General features: G+C 38.1%; 1 protein-coding gene across 1 annotated transcript in view; it reads left to right on the top strand.

The window, feature by feature from the left end:
• The window catches only part of IL1RAPL2 (interleukin 1 receptor accessory protein like 2), a 636,713-nt gene that overhangs the window by 74,654 nt on the left and 544,114 nt on the right, over positions 1–17,945 (top strand). The window contains exon 4 of the mRNA XM_027607319.1: positions 2,028–2,181. Within this exon, the coding sequence (XP_027463120.1) occupies positions 2,028–2,181 (154 nt within the window). The remainder of the gene's footprint in view (positions 1–2,027; positions 2,182–17,945) is intronic.

Genomic DNA, 17,945 nt, shown 5'->3' with positions numbered 1-17,945 from the left:
AGGGAAAAATGAAAATGGTTAGAGCTAATTGCAGATAGACTTTCCCCAAAAATGACATTAGAAAACAAAGTCATTTGTCTTTAAATACAATGAGTGTGTGGGCTCATTTTCCCACCCCCACCACTGCTATGTGAAAGTGAAGCAGCTCAGTTTTCATTTTCCTTTCCTCTCAAAATGCCCAGAGGGACCATATTTTTGTTTAATAACCTTCAGAATGATTCTTTAGAAATCTGAGGCTATCAGAGTTCGAAGCAATGCGAAAATAATTGTGGATTATTATTGTATGACGATAGTGGCAGCTGGACTATTTTTTTTCTTTTTGTTCAGACTTTCTTCTTCATTTTCCCAGAAACCTTATATCCCAAGGTTTAACTCAGAAGCAAATCTCATATAGGTGATAAACCTTGCCAGACATGGTATGTAATATAATTTTAGACAGGCCCTTAACTGTTCTTTGGAAAGACCCTAGGGAGTGAAGCAGCCTTATATCTAGATGCCCTAGATTGTATTACTTTTATTTACTCTCTGACAATGTGTGTGGGTAGTTGTATTGGACATAAAGCAAGCATATCTCTTAAATATTATACCTGTGAACTTAAGTGCCAGTTTTTGTGTTTTGTTGTCAAAACTCCTGCTATCATAAAAGAAAAAATCTGTTACAGTAAGAAACTACTAAATGGGTACTCGTTCTTTCAAATCATTTTACACGCACATACACACACACACGTGTGCATACATGTACACAAGTATACAGAGCTGGGGATTGAGAGTCAACACTGATTCTACCTTTAGGTGAATGTTTAGGATATATGTGTGGAGGGCAGGAGTGGGGGTAAGGAGGAGGAGGGGTAGAAGCGATGTTGTATATACTGTAGTGGGAAAAGAGAAAAGTTCTCAACAATTATTTACATCATTGGCCTCACAATCATTTATTCATTGCCTTAACTGACAGATTCAGAATTTAGATGATAAAATATTTTTGCCTTGATTATTCAGCACCCCCTCACAGCTGTCCCCTACACCTCCTCTTGATGTTTGTACAGCTTTTGGCCACCACTTTGGTTGAGCATTTGAGATGAGTGGTAGACAAACTGGAACCATATCTAAAAAGTAGTCTGAGAAAATTCCCAAAAGGCAAAGCCACCTGGCTGAATATTCTTACATACTTGGTTATTGCTATGTCCTTGTCACTCTCTGGAAAAGGGTTAAACATTCCTTTCTAGAAAAATACAATCTTAGTAGCAAGGCTCCCTCACATTCCCATCAGGAGTGTAGAAAAATTGTCTTCCAAACCCAAATCTTATTCTCTGGTCATATATCACTTATCTCAGAAAATGAGTGAATAATTTCTCCATTTCATTACTAGAACAAAATGTGTGCTTATTTTACCTAGCTATGTTTTTAGAGAACTGCTTAAGCCTAATTTTCTTGACCCCTTGCTCTCACCCCTGCCCACCCAAATGGATCTCTTGCCTATGGGGAGGGAGACTCTGGAATATTAGTGTTCATTTTTAACTATAAGAAGTAATTAATAAAATTATTTTAGACTACACTGCCAATGTAAAAGCCTATTATGAATTTTTAATAATGCCTAAGACTTCCTTGTAGTATACTTTGTTGCTAAATGAACACTGTTCTCTTAGGACTCTTAGGAAATATCCCTGTCAAATAGAAAACAACAACAACAACAACAGGGCTTTATAATGATATTTAGCAACTTTTAAGGTTTTGCTATATTCCTTTTGCATTTTGGGGAGTTTGTATGTTTTCCATTTTTGCAGAATATTTCTGAAGACTTTCTGCACTTGGGATCAGGCTTTTAAGGTAGCTCTTGGGCTGATAGTTGTGATATTTAAATTAGATATATTAAGATGCATTTGTGATTTTTTTCTGGTCATTGACTTAATTCTAGTTATATATTTTGAAAACCAAAGAGAAGAGCGCAAAAATGTGAAAGAACTAACTTGCCAGTACTGACTTGATGAGAATTTTAATTTTTTGCTTACTTGAAAATATTTTCTCTGTAGGAATGCAAGCCCAAAATGTGGAGAAGTATAATAATACAGAAAGGAAATGCTCTTCTCATCCAAGAAGTTCAAGAAGAAGATGGAGGAAATTACACTTGTGAACTGAAATATGAAGGAAAACTTGTAAGACGAACAACTGAATTGAAAGTTACAGGTAAAAATTTGTTCTACCAAATTATGGCAAATGAAATTTTAAGTATAACGTGTTATGGGAAGAAAGAGTTTCCAAAACTCTTCCTGGAAAGAGTGAACTTGCAGTGAATTTAGAATTGGCTGCAAATCAGATGGTTGGAGAGCTCACTATTAATGAGTTGTACTGATAAACTATATGTGGAATATGGACAGTTGATTTAGGGAACATGGGCCCAATTGCTGCATATCTGTTTTCTGCCTTTATGAAGGGTTCTTAACTCTTCAAGATATCATTGACTCTTACTAAGCATCTCAGAAAAGATATACTGGAACCACTTTAGAATGTTGACTTAACCCATATGTAGAATCTTCTCGTAGGTAATGACTCCCTCCGAATGAGATTCTAGTGGGCTTTTGGAATGACATCCTCTTGAACTGCATCCAGAATATCATTTATAAAAAATTACACATAAATGACTGATGTTATTGTGTGCTTCTAGTGATTCTTAAATGGAACAAATCCAAACAAATAGTATGTATGTGTGTACTTTAAATCTTAAGTACAAGTAAAATATAAACTAGTAATTCTACTCATAGCAAATGAAAGAGAGAAACTCAGGATATTCTTATCTGGTGGAGAATGTTAGAAAGTAGTTTTCAGAGACATATGACAGGACCTAATACCATAAAATTTCTCCCTGATGATGGGTGTGATAGACCCTAAGAAACTTCATGATAAAAATCTACTTGTTATTGTTTCTGAGCAAACCTTGCCTAATTTTTTTTCTTCTTATATAAGTTTTAGATGTATGTGGTGTGTGTGTGTGTGTGTGTGTGTGTGTGTGTGTGTGTGTGTGTGTAAGTGTTCACACACACATTTGTATTGTGGATAAAATCTGAGCCATAGTAAAATTTGACATCATCCAGACAATTGTAATTATAATTGTATTAATTACCTTATGACTGATGCTTTTGGGCATTACCTGTTTAACTATGTAATGTTGACATCAACTAGTTGGTTAATTATAACATATTCGCACTAACTAGGAATACAGATTTCCTTCTATGTTATTTTTGCATATGTTTAGCTGACCTCTTTGGGGTAGTGTTAAAATTAGTCTACTAATGATGACACTTGCTGAGTAAGTTCATTGGTGTAACGCATATTAAATAATTAAGTTTTTGATCCCTAAGAGTCAGCAGTTTGTCTTTTTCAAAATTCTGAAGAGGAATAAAAAATATTTTATTAGAGGGGTACCTGGGTGGCGCAGTCGGTTAAGAGTCCAACTCTTGGTTTCAGCTCAGGTCATGATCTCAGGGTTGTAAGATGGAGCCCCGCATCAGGCTCCGTGCTGAGCACAGAGTCTGCTTAAGTTCCTCTCTCCCTCTTCCTCTGCCCCTCCCTGCTGTACACTCTTCTGTCCGTCTCTCTCTCTCAAATAAATACATATTTCTAAAAAAATATTTTATTAGAAACTAATATACATATACTTTAGTTCATTTTCTATCCTAACACATGACAGTTCTATTTAGTCTGAATTTGTAGAGTAACTTCTGTGGAGGTTTGAATTATTCTTTTAATTAGTATTGCACATCCTTTCCTCTATGAGCTTTCACAATAACTACCCTATTGGGCCAAACCCAAATAGGAAAGATCTGCTTTTGGTTGATTTCTGATTTCCTCAATGTGAACTAGACTTCCTGTCTCATTCAAGGAGAAGAGTCAATCAGGCAGTTATACATCATTAATAAGTGACCTGACCATGCACAAATCCTTGCAGTATCAACACTTTGACCACAATCACACAATCCTTATCAGTTGTTTGCAGAACACCTCCATTAGGAATTATTTACTAGAATTTGTAGCATTATAGTATTTGGCTTGGGTTTTAAGTTGGACCAGAATAAAGTTAACACCAAACCTCTTTTATGCTCCCACCTAATGGGTTATAGTGACAGTACATTTACTTTTTTAGTTTCTTTTTAGATTCTGGAAAAACAGAGCTAGAGCTACTTCTTTTGGGTATTTTTTAAAAATTAGTTAATTTATTTTTTTATGTAGTGTTCCATGATTCATTGTTTGTGTATAACACCCTGTGCTCCATGCAATACATGCCCTCCTTAATACCCATCACTGGGCTAACTCATCCCCCCAACCCCCTCACCTCTAAAACCCTCAGTTTGTTTCTCAGAGTCCATAGTCTCTCATGGTTTGTCTCCCCCTCCAATTTCCCCCCCTTCATTGGTGCTCACCATAACACATACCTTCCCCAATGTCTATCACCCAGCCACCCCATCCCTCCCACCCCCTATCATTCCAGCAACCCTCAGTTTGTTTCCTGAGATTAAGAATTCCTCATATCAGTGAAATCATATGATACTTGTCTTTCCCTGATTGACTTATTTTGCTTAGCCTAATACCCTCTAGTTCCATCCACGTCATTGCAAATGGCAAGTTTTCATTTTTTATGGCTGCATAATATTCCATTGTGTGTGTGTGTGTGTGTGTGTGTGTGTGTGTGTGTGTGTGTGTGTGTATACCACATTTTCTTTATCCATTCATCTGTTGATGGACATCTTGGCTCTTTCCATAGTTTGGTTATTGTGGACATTGCTGCTATAAACATTGGGGTACACATACCCCTTCGGATCACTACATTTGTATCTTTGTGGTAAATACCCTGTAGTGCAATTGCTGGGTCATAGTGTAGCTCTATTTTCAACTTTTTGGGGCTCCTCCATACTGTTTTCCAGAGTCGCTACGCCAACTTGCATTCCCACCAACAGTGTAGGAGGGCTCCCCTTTCTCTGCATCCTCGCCAACATCTGTCGTTTCCTGACTTGTTAATTTTAGCCATTCTGACTGGTGTGAGGTGGTATCTCATTGAGATTTTGATTTGGATTTCCTTAATGCCGAGTGATATTAAGCACTTTTTCATATGTCTGTTGGCCATTTGGATGTCTTCTTTGCAGAAATGTCTGTTCATGTCTTTTGCCCATTTCTTGATTGGATTAGTTGTTCTTTGGGTGTTGGGTTTGATAAGTCCTTTATAGATTTTGGATACTAGCCCTTAATCTGGTATGTCATTTGCAAATATCTTCTCCCATTCTGTCAGTTGTCTTTTGGTTTTGTTGACTTTATCCTTTGCTGTGCAAAAGCTTTTTATCTTGATGAAGTCCCAATAGTTCATTTTTGCCCTTGTTTCCCTTGCCTTTGGCAATGTTTCTAAGAAGAAGTTGCTGTGGCTGAGGTTTCTTTTGGGTATTTTATAAGGTGTTAACTCACTTTCCCTAAACTTTTAGTATAGTTAAGTATGCATTTTTCACCTCAACTCTACCTCCCAGAGGTTTTCAAACTTTAATGCACATCAGAATCAAGTGGAAGAACCCAGGCAGGATAAAGATGAGGCTCTTTAAATACAGGTTCCATCTCTCTCCTCTGGATTCTGATTCAGTACATCAGTAAGAATGGGAACTTGCCATTTTGTCCTGGTGACTCTATTGTATGCCAAAGGGATTATGCTTTGAGAAATAGTAGCTGAGAGAATAATGCTAAAGAAGTCAGTCACAGGTTTGATTTTCTTGGGGCGCCTGGGTGGCTCAGTCGTTAAGTGTCTGCCTTCGGCTCAGGTCATGATCCCAGGGTCCTGGGATCGAGTCCCACATCAGGCTCCCTGCTCAGCGGGAAGCCTGCTTCTCCCTCTCCCACTCCCCCTGCTTGTGTTCCTGCTCTCACTGTCTCTCTCTGTCAAATAAATAAATAAAATCTTAAAAAAAAAAAAAGAAGTCAGTCACAGGTTTGATTTTCTTGTGGGCATGTTAGTTCACATACACACACACCAAACTCATTTTCATAGGCCCAAAATTGTTTTACCTAACTTCCTAAGAGCTGTCATGAAAATATAAATCCTTGGTCACCAAAGGAAATCTGTCAAGGGAATGTAGGAATAAAGCAGCCTCAGCCACTGAAGCAGTAATTTTTCATTTACAATTTGAGTAAAAACATGCTGAGTATGTCTCACATGCTGGAGAAAAAATAATTCAAAATTATCCTTGGGTCAGTGGTCATCATTCATATATGAAGATATCAAGTTTATGTATTTATTAACATACTTCAACTGTTAAATGCTTGATGTAGAAACAAAATGGTCTCTTGGTATAGAAGTTCAAGAGGTTGCTCTGTGAAGATTTATTTTTAATTTGTACTAGTAAAGGTTTTACTTATTTATTTGAGAGAGAAAGAGAAAGAGAGAGATGGAGGGAAACCATGAGTAGGGGGAGGGACAGAGGGAGAGGCAAATTAGGTGCCCCTAATTTGCACTTTTATCTAAGTTATATTGTGATTTGCATGTTCAGTATTACAAAACAATTAAACAGCTTGTCCTCTCGTAATTCAAAATATCAGGCTGGGATTATTTATAAACAATCCACTTGGGCACCTGGGTGGCTCAGTCATTAAGCGTCTGCCTTTGGCTCAGGTCATGATCCCAGGGTCCTGGGATCGAGCCCCGCATCGGGCTCCCTGCTCTGCAGGAAGCCTGCTTCTCCCTTACCCACTCCCCCTGCTTGTGTTCCCTTTCTCGCTGTGTCTCTCTCTGTCAAATAAATAAATAAAACCTTAAAAAAATAAAAAGTAACCCACTCATACTTGTTTTCAGTTTAGCAATAGGCAGCCATCGAATAGGAATTTCAATATAAAATAATAAGTGGTTAATTACAAAATTATGTAGAGAGAGGTTCTTTAAAATTATATATTGTAAGTATGCAAATTTTAAAAGTTTATCAACGTTTTAAGAGTTTATTTTCTCACTGTTCTTTTTAAATTTATAAATCTGAGAAATATTTCTTCAGTAAAGCAAGTGTTTTTTAAGTGTATAGGTGCTACTTGTTTAAAATAGATCAGTTATAAAAAGATCCAGATATTCAAAACTGATGAATTAGAAGGTTTATGAAATTATTTTTTCCATATAAAAGAATTTGTCATAGGATTTCTTTATTTTTTTTAAAGATTTTTTATTTATTTATTTGAGAGAGAGAATGAGCTAGAGAGAGAGAGAACATGAGAGGGGGGAGGGTCAGAGGGAGAAGCAGACTCCCTGCTGAGCAGGGAGCCCGACATGGGATTCCATCCAGGGACTCCAGGATCATGACCTGAGCCGAAGGCAGTCACCTAACCAATTGAGCCACCCAGGCACCCTAGGATTTCTTTAAATAGCCAGCTTTCCTGCTGCATTAAAATAGGATTTGATTTAAATGCAACTTTTCTGGAACACTTTTAATATATAAATTATTGCAGACTTGTGTGATGTTGTAGACATTTCTTTTTATTTCTTCCGAGGGTGCAGATGAATAGGGAAGGGTATAACAACAAATAGACATGTACGTCAGTGTGTTTAGGTCATTTGTCAAAGATACCAACAGCTAACGATTTTATTTCCCACAGCACATTTTAGGTGGCTGTTTGTTAATTTAGAGATATTTTCCCTTTATTCTCACATTGAATTTTGTGCAGAGGGCTAGTTGAAGTGGTAAGAAGAGAAGGGAACATTGATTATATTATAGTGAGAATGTAGAACAGGTGATAATGGAAGAAGAGTGGGAAAGGGTAGGAAAGATAATGTAATAGGGTCTCCTGGGATTAGAGGAGAGTGTCTGCCTTGAGAAAGTCAAAGACAGACATAAATTATAGGAGCATCCCAAAATGAACACAAGCAGGAAGCCAGCACTAATTAACTGTGTTTGGAAGATAATTCACCATTCACCTGGCAAATTATTCACAAATGCATGATTTTATTCAGCTTTTTAGAAATGCACTTGGCTATTTAGAAAAAACACTAATGTGTTCTTTGGTGACTATGAAAATAATACCCGTCCTCCTGGTTATTGTAAACAGCTCTAGAGTTCGAGATTTGGGACTCTTCACATGTTAGGATAATCTCTTAATCCATTTGTGTCTAAATGCCATGGCTAGAAAGAGAGGTTTATTCTATGGATATATTTCAAGGATTTGCTGCTAGGTTACTATTTAAGCAATAGTTGCAACACAATCTGGACACACAAAGCTTGGTAAAATTACAGAGTGGAAATTGGGATCAGTTTTTGGTGAAGATGTTCAAATGCATGGCTTCAGTAAGTGCTTTTAATTTCACTTTGCCAAGTTATAACTAACTGTAATGCATTGTTGTAGGTGTCGTTGAGACTGCATAACTTATTAAAATAACCTTCCTCTGGTGTAGAGAATGGTTGCTATTTACGCACAGAGGAAGCAATTTCACATCAGGCTTGAAATCAGGCTTTTCTCGGCCCTGGCTCTTTGTTTCTTTATGCCTCTACTGTTAATGCTGAGACACTGGGGTGAAAGTGGTTTTAGGAGAAATAGTGGAATGTGGAGACATGGTGGAGAGTTGGGGGAAGAAACAGAAGGGAGATTCTGACTGAGTAATGATAATATAACAGGAGTGATTTGTAAGCCAACAACTACATAATAATCATAATAGGGGCACCCAGAGAGCTAATAGCTATTGAGAGCTCACTGTGTGGCAGACATTGTGCTTAGTGTTTTTCATTCATTTTCTCATTTAATCCTCAGAACAACCACATGAGGGTGGATACTATTATTGTCCCCATTTTATTGAGGAAGAAAACTTAGGGGAAGTGGTGTGCCTTAGGTCACATATTTTGTAATTGGCAGAGCATAGATATGAATCTAGGTCTTTATGACTCTCAAATACAACTTTTTTATAACCACCACCAAGCACAAACCATATAATTTCATTCACCAAATATATATTACATACATTGAAAAAATATGTCAAAATATTGATCATAATGTTCATTATTCCACTGTAATGTACTTTATGGACACTAACTATTCAAAGTTTCCTATTGGAATTTGGATACCACTAAAAAGGATACACTTGACATTTTTGGAGCCTAGTCCTTATAGCTCTCAGTGAGCACCTTAGATTAGATCAGTAGGAATGGGACACAGAATTAAATCTGAGCTTAGGATGGTGCCAGGAGAGAAACAAGAAGAGTATAGTGCCAAGAAAAGCAAGAATGTACAGAAAATGGAATTTGCCAAGCTTCATATTTTGGTGCCAAATGGCCCTATTAATATGAAAATCCATATTGAGAAAAAAATGGATTCCAGTGAAGTTCATTGCAGTTATCATAATGATTTCAAGCTAGTGTAAGTGAAGTGATGGAGAACAGTCTAGTTACACAATGTTGATTCAGTTGGTAAAGAGCAGTCAACACATAAATTGGTGCCTACTCTGTGCAACAAGGAACATAGGATTTAGGTTTCTTAATGTGGTTCTGAAAGCAGACAGATAGAGATAGAATTATGTTTCCTTTGGAACCTGTGAAATTTTTAATTTTTTTTCATTAGAACAAATAGTGTTTCAAACAGTGTTTGTAAACTTTGTTCTGTGGAGCTCCATTTCTAAGAGATGTTAACAGTTATTTCTGGAAGAGAGAAAGGAAAGGAGAGGAGGGGGTCAGAGAAAGGTTCTGTGGCAATGTGTTTGTCTGCTAGGTCAAAGTTAAACAGATTTCTTTTTTGCAAGGCATTTCAGGGCATCTCAGTGCATATCATATTCTAATATGTATTACAGTTTCTAAAAGGAGGATGAAATATAGTTTAGGACATTTCCTAAACTTGTATGATCACATAACATAACCTACGCCCCTCCACAGAGTAAACCCTATGGCTCAGAGAGTTTAAACCATTTGCCCTGGGGTGGCAGCTGGTGAATGGCATGGCCCCAACTAGAACCCCCATCTTCTGACTCCTAATAAAATGCTTTTTCTATCATATCCCATTGTTACTCTGTCCTTAGTTCCTTAATCCTGGGCTCTGGGCCCGAAAAAGAGGAGATGCATACCCAGAAGGACTCCAAAATTGGTGACTTCAGAGCTCAGGTCTAAGGATCCCTGAAATAACCTGTTATATAAAATGTTCATTTGCCAACCCATGGTTTTGGCTTAAAGAAGAAATAGCTGTGATTCTGTTCCTTCTATAAAAGGAAAAGCATTTACTGCTGATGGCTGAATCCAAACTAGCAAAATGGCGATGCCCTAATCTATAGTCAAATGCTTCTAGAAGCCAGGTGAGTCATATACCTGTTGTCATGTGAAATTAAGGATCCAATATTGCTAGGCCCTCTAATTTTTGAAGAGATTGTAGAAGTCTGGATTTTTATGTGGAAATCTCTGGTTTGTTCATCGCTGTGTGGACTAAATAAAACATGCCCTATATGCTAAATTCAGTTTGGGGGCTGCCTTTTTATGGCCTTTACCTTAAAGAGTTTGGTTCAGTAGCACTTTTAAACAAGTGAATGACTGTGTGACTGGCTCAGACTTGGCTCCAGTAGTGAGTGGGGAAAAAAAAAAAAAACATAAGTGGCCTAGAGAGCAGTTAATAGACAAACTGAGAACAACACTCAGAAGCCATCCTAATCACACCATCCAGCAGACTGGTCGATCCAAGCAGAGAGTGAAGGGCGCAATTTATGGATGTAATACTACAGGAGGGGTATTGGCAAATTGATCACCTTACAGAGAAGAGCAATTTAGATAATGAAGCAAGCTGGTCTCAAGTGTTACAGATAAATGAAAAGCCCTGGGGATAAAGCACCCACCTTGAAACTGCCCCGAAGCAGTGTGATGTGAAACACTGAGGGGAACAAATCATTAGCATATGTTCTCTCTCCTTCATGTTCTGAGCATCCAGTTAACATGATCTGAATGTCTGTGTCCTGATTATCATGTGACAATGTATCTTGTTTATACCTTTTGTGTGACTTAATGAGGAAAGCCCTCAGCAGTCAGTAGTTCTTGGCCACATTAAGGAAACTTTCACATGACTGACTGTGCATTTCATAATTGACTGTTCTTTTGCACAGTCGCAGGTGCAAAAATCTCATGACCGAAACTGGCTGGTAGCAGCTCCTTTGCCTTTCCTCCTAGGCCTCCCTCTCCCTTTCTGGGTGACCCTGGCCTTTCCTAGCCTACCCAGCCCACTGTGAATGACATCTTTGTCCCTTTTCTGACTCTTTTAAATGTCCTAATGTCCTGTCTTTTCTGTAGCCCATCTCCTCAGATCCTTGTTTTCTGCCAGGGCTAATCTAGTACCTCAAAGAAATAAAGAATTCCTGACTGATAATGGCCCAAAATGTTTCCCTTTACAGCTAACATATTTGCAATTTAATAGATATTTCAATTCTGTAACTCATAGGCATGACTAATGGTGGGAATTTCTGGCAGCTTTGCAGTGCCTGCGGGGGACCTTTCCCAGAGTGTCACAATTCATACCCTGCAGGTGGCTGCTTGCTCCCTCGAGAAACAAGGTCAACTGTACTCATGACTTTGGGTGACTAGGAGAAAAAAAAAAAGTCCGCTTAAAATTAGTGGGAAGGAGGACCTTTTTTCCCTTCCTTTTCTGCCACTGTTGTTTTGTCTTTCCTTTTTTCCCCCTTTTGCTCTCCCCCTGCCTCAACCTATGACATAGGGCTATCTATTAACCCTGTTGGTGACAGGTCAAAGAGATTTCCAGTTTCTGTCCTAGGAAAATGTTTGCATGTTTCTATGCCTAATAGGGAGATGAACAAATACTATTAACTGTCCCATTAGCAGAAAGCTGGTCTTGTTTCTCTGCAAAGTTTCTCTGGACTGTGATAACATTCATTCCTGTGGGTTTGTTTCGTAAGTAGCTGTGCAGGAGACCAGCTTGGAGGGCTGAGGGTGAGCAAGTTAGAGCACATGGCAGCAGGATATGGCAAACGTGCCCAATCCAGGTCAGTTCTGCTCTAGTGGCTCTCTTCCATCACCTGAGGTGATCATTGACTCCTTGGCTGACTCCTCTGACTTGAGTTAGGGGTAGGGGAGGGTTTTCTTGGGAAGGAATTGCAGTGTGACTCCTAGGTGTATAGACCTCTAAGATTCATGGGCACAGATTTTCCTAGGTCCATTATGTTCATTTGTAAAAGTCTCAGCTACCTTGCTCTCCTCCAACCTGAAAGCAGTGGTTTGAGCAAGCTAAGAATATTCTATCAAGCCACCCTTCTAGAGGATGAAAACTAGGAGCTTGGTGGAGATTAGCCATGAACCAGATCCAATAGAATGGAGCAGATGCTCAGAGGACAACCATTTATCGGGTCAGGTATTGTACTGTACAATCAGTCAAAGTTCACAACAACCTGGGAAGTTTGGAGATATTTATTTTATAACGGAAGAAAGGGAGGCTCAGAGGGGATAAGTTACTTGTCTATGATCACACAGATAGTAAGTGGTAGAGTTAGGATTCAAACCCACATTTGTTCCAAAACCTTGCTCTTAAAGCAACCAGATAAAAACTACCTACATGGCTTCTGCACACAACAATGCTCAACAAATGCCTCTAGTTCCTTTCCTTCCAGCTTGCTTGCCTGCTTCATGCTCTTTCACTCCCCTTTGGCAAGACACATTTGTACTTTGGTACTTCTTCCATGAAGCTTTTGCAGATTAATCTCATTTACAGTCACCTGTTTCTTTCTCCTAAATTCCCTTGGCAATTTTGCAAAAGTTTTCACCACACTTTCTGACACTAATTTATAATTAATTATCTTGAAGTACTTGGTGTAGGTTTTGTCTCACCAATTAGATTAATGTCCTCCACATCCCATTGTTTCCCATACAAAGGATTACCTTAACATTTAGATACAACATACAATTATGGTGCTAGGAACCAAGCACAAAGTTTTCACATATATGATCTCATTTAAGCATCTCAAAATCCTGAGAGGTGTTGTCATTTTAGCCCCACTTTACCAATGTTGAAGTTGAAATTCAGAGAAGTTAAGTAATTTTTCTCAGTGTCCTACTGTAACTAAATAACAGCACTGGAGTGAATGTTCAGGTGGTGGTGGTTGTTTTCTCAAAGCCTGAGCCCCTTCCACTAGTAAATCCTTATAGAACTATATATTGTTCATAGTATTGTAATCTGATTTGATTATAACAAATTTTCTTATGTGGAGATGGATAAGATCTTTTGTTGAGAAAAATATCTAGAGGAAGCCGTTTCTAAGAAATTTTAGCTAAACAAAGAATTTGATTCTTAGAGAAGACTGAAAACTTGATTTGCTCCCTTGGACCTTGCTTCAGAATCAGAAAAACATGATTCAAATCCTTAGTATGACAGTAGCTGTGTGACTTTGAGAAAAAATTTATTCTTCTGGACTTCAGTTTTTTTCCCCATGCAAAATGGGGAGGTGTTGCTGTGTTGAGTGAAGAAAATCTATGAAAATCACTTAGAATGGTATCTGGGAAATAGTAGGTATTCAATAAATGATATTAATTATTATGATTAGCATCATTTTCATCATTTTTATAACTGGAAAGCTTGCAAAGATGACCTTATAGCCATTTTACACACAAGAAAGCAGTCTAACAAATGGTTTAAGACAAATTGCTATTTTTAATAGTGAGCTTCATTTACAGGGAATGAATTTTGAAAAAAAAATTAGGAAGTTAACCAGGGGCTATGACAAACTTAAGCACAAGGCTACATACATAGGTATTTCAGGCCAAACTTTTTCATTCAAGGAGATGAAATCATGTGGAATAATTTGTCAATTAAGGTGGCCAGAGCAAATATTGTTGTCTCTATAAATGAGCTTTTGTGGCCAGCAAGACATTTTAATGATGTGTGAGCCAAGAGCAAGGGCTGCTAAGACAAAGCTGAGGTGGAAATGAGTCATGAGGACAAGCATGTTAAGGAGAGTGGCCTTTTCCTGTCCAACAATTCCTTATGTCATTATGATTCATCACTGGTGGTTTATAAAGGCAGTTAAATTGCCTCCTTTGGCTGTCAAATAGGAAAATAATTAATCAGTTCAAGTCTATAAATTGTTTCTTGGTACTGGGTGTACTTTATATAGCTAGAAATCTCTTTGTGATTTGGCACTATGCTCTGGTGGGGATTCTGAGGAGTAACTGGGAAGCACCAGATACAGAAGCCTGAGTAATGAGCTGCATATTCATGGGTCTGCAGGCAGAGAACATTGATTCCATTCTGGGGCATGTTGCTTTGATTCTGTCTGACTGGTTAGGAAAAACACCCCACTTGTGTATCTGGCATATGGTAGTCATTTAATATATTTGTTGAATGAGTTAATTTAAATGTTTTGTGTGTTTTGAATCCTTGGTATCAGAGCCCACCTACAGTGTCTGATAACTCTCTCCAGTGTATTCTGGGAAAATGAGATTTAAAAGGCAGTAAGATGATGGACTCTGAAAAACAAACTGAGGGTTCTAGAGGGGAGGAGGGTAGGGGGATGGGTTAGCCTGGTGATGGGTATTAAGGAGGGCACGTTCTGCATGGAACACTGGGTGTTATGAACAAACAATGAATCATGGAACACTACACCAAAACGAATGATGTAATATATGGTGATTAACATAACAATAAAAATTTAAAAAAATAAAAAAATAAAAAATAACATAACAATAAAAAAATTTTTTTAAAAGGCAGTAATAATTATGTTCAGAAGATATTGGGTCAATACCCTGACTTGTTTGCTCAATTTTTATCATCAGGGCATCAGAGCTTCACTATAAACCCTGGTATGAAAGTTACAAATTGGGTTTTCAAATTTTTCTAATAAAAGCCTTTTAAAATCATAATTTAATCACCTAACCTCCCTTGCTCCTAAGATCAAACACCTGGTAGTATCTGTATCCTCATTTTTTAGAGGGGTTGGGGGAGGAACAGAGGGAGAGGGAGATAGAGAATCTCAAGCAGGCTCCACACCCAGTGCAGAACCCAACATGGGGCTCGATCTCACAAACCTGAGATCATGACCTGAGCTGAAATCAAGAGTCTGACACTTAACTGACTGACCCACCCAGGCACCCCTATATCCTCATATTTTTACCAGTAAAATTATCTTCATGATACTCATTAGTTTACCTCCTATCATATGAAGTAAAAGTTAAAAAGAACATTTTAAGACAAGTGAACAAGTATTTATCTAATTCTGTGATTATCAACCCTGGATCCACAATTAGTATATTTGATATTCTCTTCACATTCATCAAATACTCATTGGGCTGGGCGAATAGAGGTGAACTCTATTTTAAGAGTTATAAGAGTTAATAAGTTAACTTTTATTTTAAGAGACATGGTTCTGCTCTAATTGAGCTTGTTAGTAGAGGGGTAGGGAAAACACAGAGATTAAACAAATAAACACATGGATAAGTCTATAATTAATAATTGCAATAAGTGATAAAAAGGAAAATAACAGAGACTGAAAATTAGATCATTGGGGAAAGTCTAATTGAAGCAAAATAACATTGAGACTGGACCCTGAAGGTTAAGAAAAAGCCGTCTAGGCGAAAAGTAGGAAAAAAAATCTCAGAGGAAATAGCATGTTTTGGCTTTGAGATGCCAAAGATCTTTGCAAGTTTAGGGAACAGAAAGAGAGCAGTGTGTCTAGATCACAGGGAGTCGTGGGGAGAGTAAGGCAACATAAGATTTGGAAGGTAGGCAAGAGCCAGATAACACAGTGCCTTAGAAGGTTTTGGTCTTTATCCTAAGAGCAGGAGGATGTCATTGAATAATTTTCAGTAGGAAAATGTCACATTCCTTCTGACTTACATAAAAAAAAAAAAATCTTCCTCTGGATAGTCCCTGGAAAATAAATGGAAGGAGGCAGAGAGACAAGTTAGGAGGCTATTGTAGCATCTCCAAGAATGATGATGGTGGCTTGAACTAGAGTGTTAGTAATAGAGATAGAAAAATGTGGACAGATTCAAGAGATACTGTAGAGATAGAAATGATTGGACTTTCTCATGACGATTCCTAGATTTTTGGTTTTAATAATAGAGTAGACAGTAGTGCTATTTACTAAAATGGAGAAGTCTAAGGGAGGCAAGATTTTTGTGGCAAGATTCGAGTTCTGTTTTGGCCATGTTTTATTTGAGATACCCATTAGACATCCTAGAGGAGATGTAGAGTAGGCAGTTGGATATATGAGTCTGGCGTTCAGGGAGAAATCTGGGATAGAAATATAAATTTTGGAGCTGTCTGCATGGTATGTGTGGTAGGCTACAATGAAGTATTAAATTGTGTGGGGCAACTGATATTACTGTAGGAGATCAATGCAAACTGCAACTTCTAGGCCTTACATTACATATTTCCTCCAGAGGACTATGACAGTGTAAGAAAGCCACTTGTCATGATTTTCCAAACCTCATCAAATTGTTAAATATCATGCATGATGTTTGTACCTGTATTTTTGCTGATATGTGGAGATGACATCCTGCGTTTAGCTGACATTTGAATCTCTCAGAGCTAGAGGAAAATAACATACTAAATATAGTCACTGTTTATTATATATGTCAGACACCATATTAATCACTTTAAATACATTTATTTCTAATCATTACCACAACTCTAAAAAGAACAGGCTGCAACTTATAGATAAAGAAACTCAGACTCAGGAGGTTACATGACTTGCCCAAGGCCACACAGCAGGTATGCTGGTCTTTTCCCCATTCCAATCCCACACTTTGGGAAAAGTGACTCTAAATTTCTTTTCAAGGTTCTTCCAATTTCCTAAGTCTTTTAAAACCAAAGGAAGAGAAGATTGGGATATGCAAACTTGCTGCTAGATCTCCTCAATTTTGAATAAAAGCCTGCTAAGTTGGATTGTTGCAAGGGCCCTTTTATTGGACTTCTGGTGTATACATACAGCCTGTCGTTCTGTACCATTGCTTTCTGGTCATTATTCCTCCCACCCAGGTTTGTTGAGATAAAACTGCTGTATAAGCTCACTGGTTATTCTGAAGCTGACTTTCTGCCTAGACTAGCATGTGCCTTCATACCCTCTGGATACCTTGTTCTAAATTCTTAGTCTGAGGACTACTCCCAACAGGAGGACAAGTCCCTAAGTGTGGTACAATGAAAGGAGCATAGAACATGGTACATAGTTGGTTCACAGTAAATAATAGCTACTATTAGTATAATTTTATCATCTCGTTGAATGATAACTTAAAAGCCCTGTGGAATAGGTGTTAACTATTTTACTAGTGAGGAAATCAAGACTCAGCAAGGTTAAGTAACTTGTCCGAGATCACACAGCAAGTAAGATACTTAATTGGTATTTGAAGGCTATCTGTCTGATTCCTAAACTTATAATTCATGCATTCTCAAGTTTAGCGACCAAGTGAAGCCAGGGGACTGTTAGAGAACACAAAAAGGTAGAGTTAGATAGGCAAAACAGACTTGATTATTGGAGGGCTTTGAATGTCAGGGAGAATAACTCATATTCTTGGAATATTTAGGAAGATGTACCATGGAAAGTTAGACGTTTTCCTAACTGATAAATAGGGTCCAGGTTTTGGACGTTGGGTCCTGTTTTCCAGCTGAAATCCCTCACAAATGTACATAAGCTCTGCTCCTTCATCTATGCCTGTTAGAGCCCAGAAGGCTTTCCTTACCTTGTGCTCTCCGGTTTTCACACCTTCCCTTCTTGTAGTTCCTCATTTTAACTCAATTCAAGTAAGATTTTTCTGAATCTCTCTTTTCTGCAAAGCACTATGCTAGTTGCTGCTGCATTGATTGTTGGGGGCCTGCAGGTGTGCCCCATTGAACCGACTAGCCTGTGTAAGTCAAGGAGGTGGGGAGAGCTAGGAAGAAAGATACTGGAGAGATAGCCAATGTCGTTTTTTGGGAGCTTCTGCAAGAGAGAACATGTATTTATTCTGTCCTGTAACCAGATATTCTCCAGTTCTCAGAGCCTT

Source organism: Zalophus californianus, chromosome X, assembly GCF_009762305.2.
Source record: "Zalophus californianus isolate mZalCal1 chromosome X, mZalCal1.pri.v2, whole genome shotgun sequence".
NCBI lineage: Eukaryota > Metazoa > Chordata > Mammalia > Carnivora > Otariidae > Zalophus > Zalophus californianus.
The sequence above is the reverse complement of the archived record's forward strand: the minus strand, read 5'-3'. Positions and strand labels throughout refer to the sequence as shown.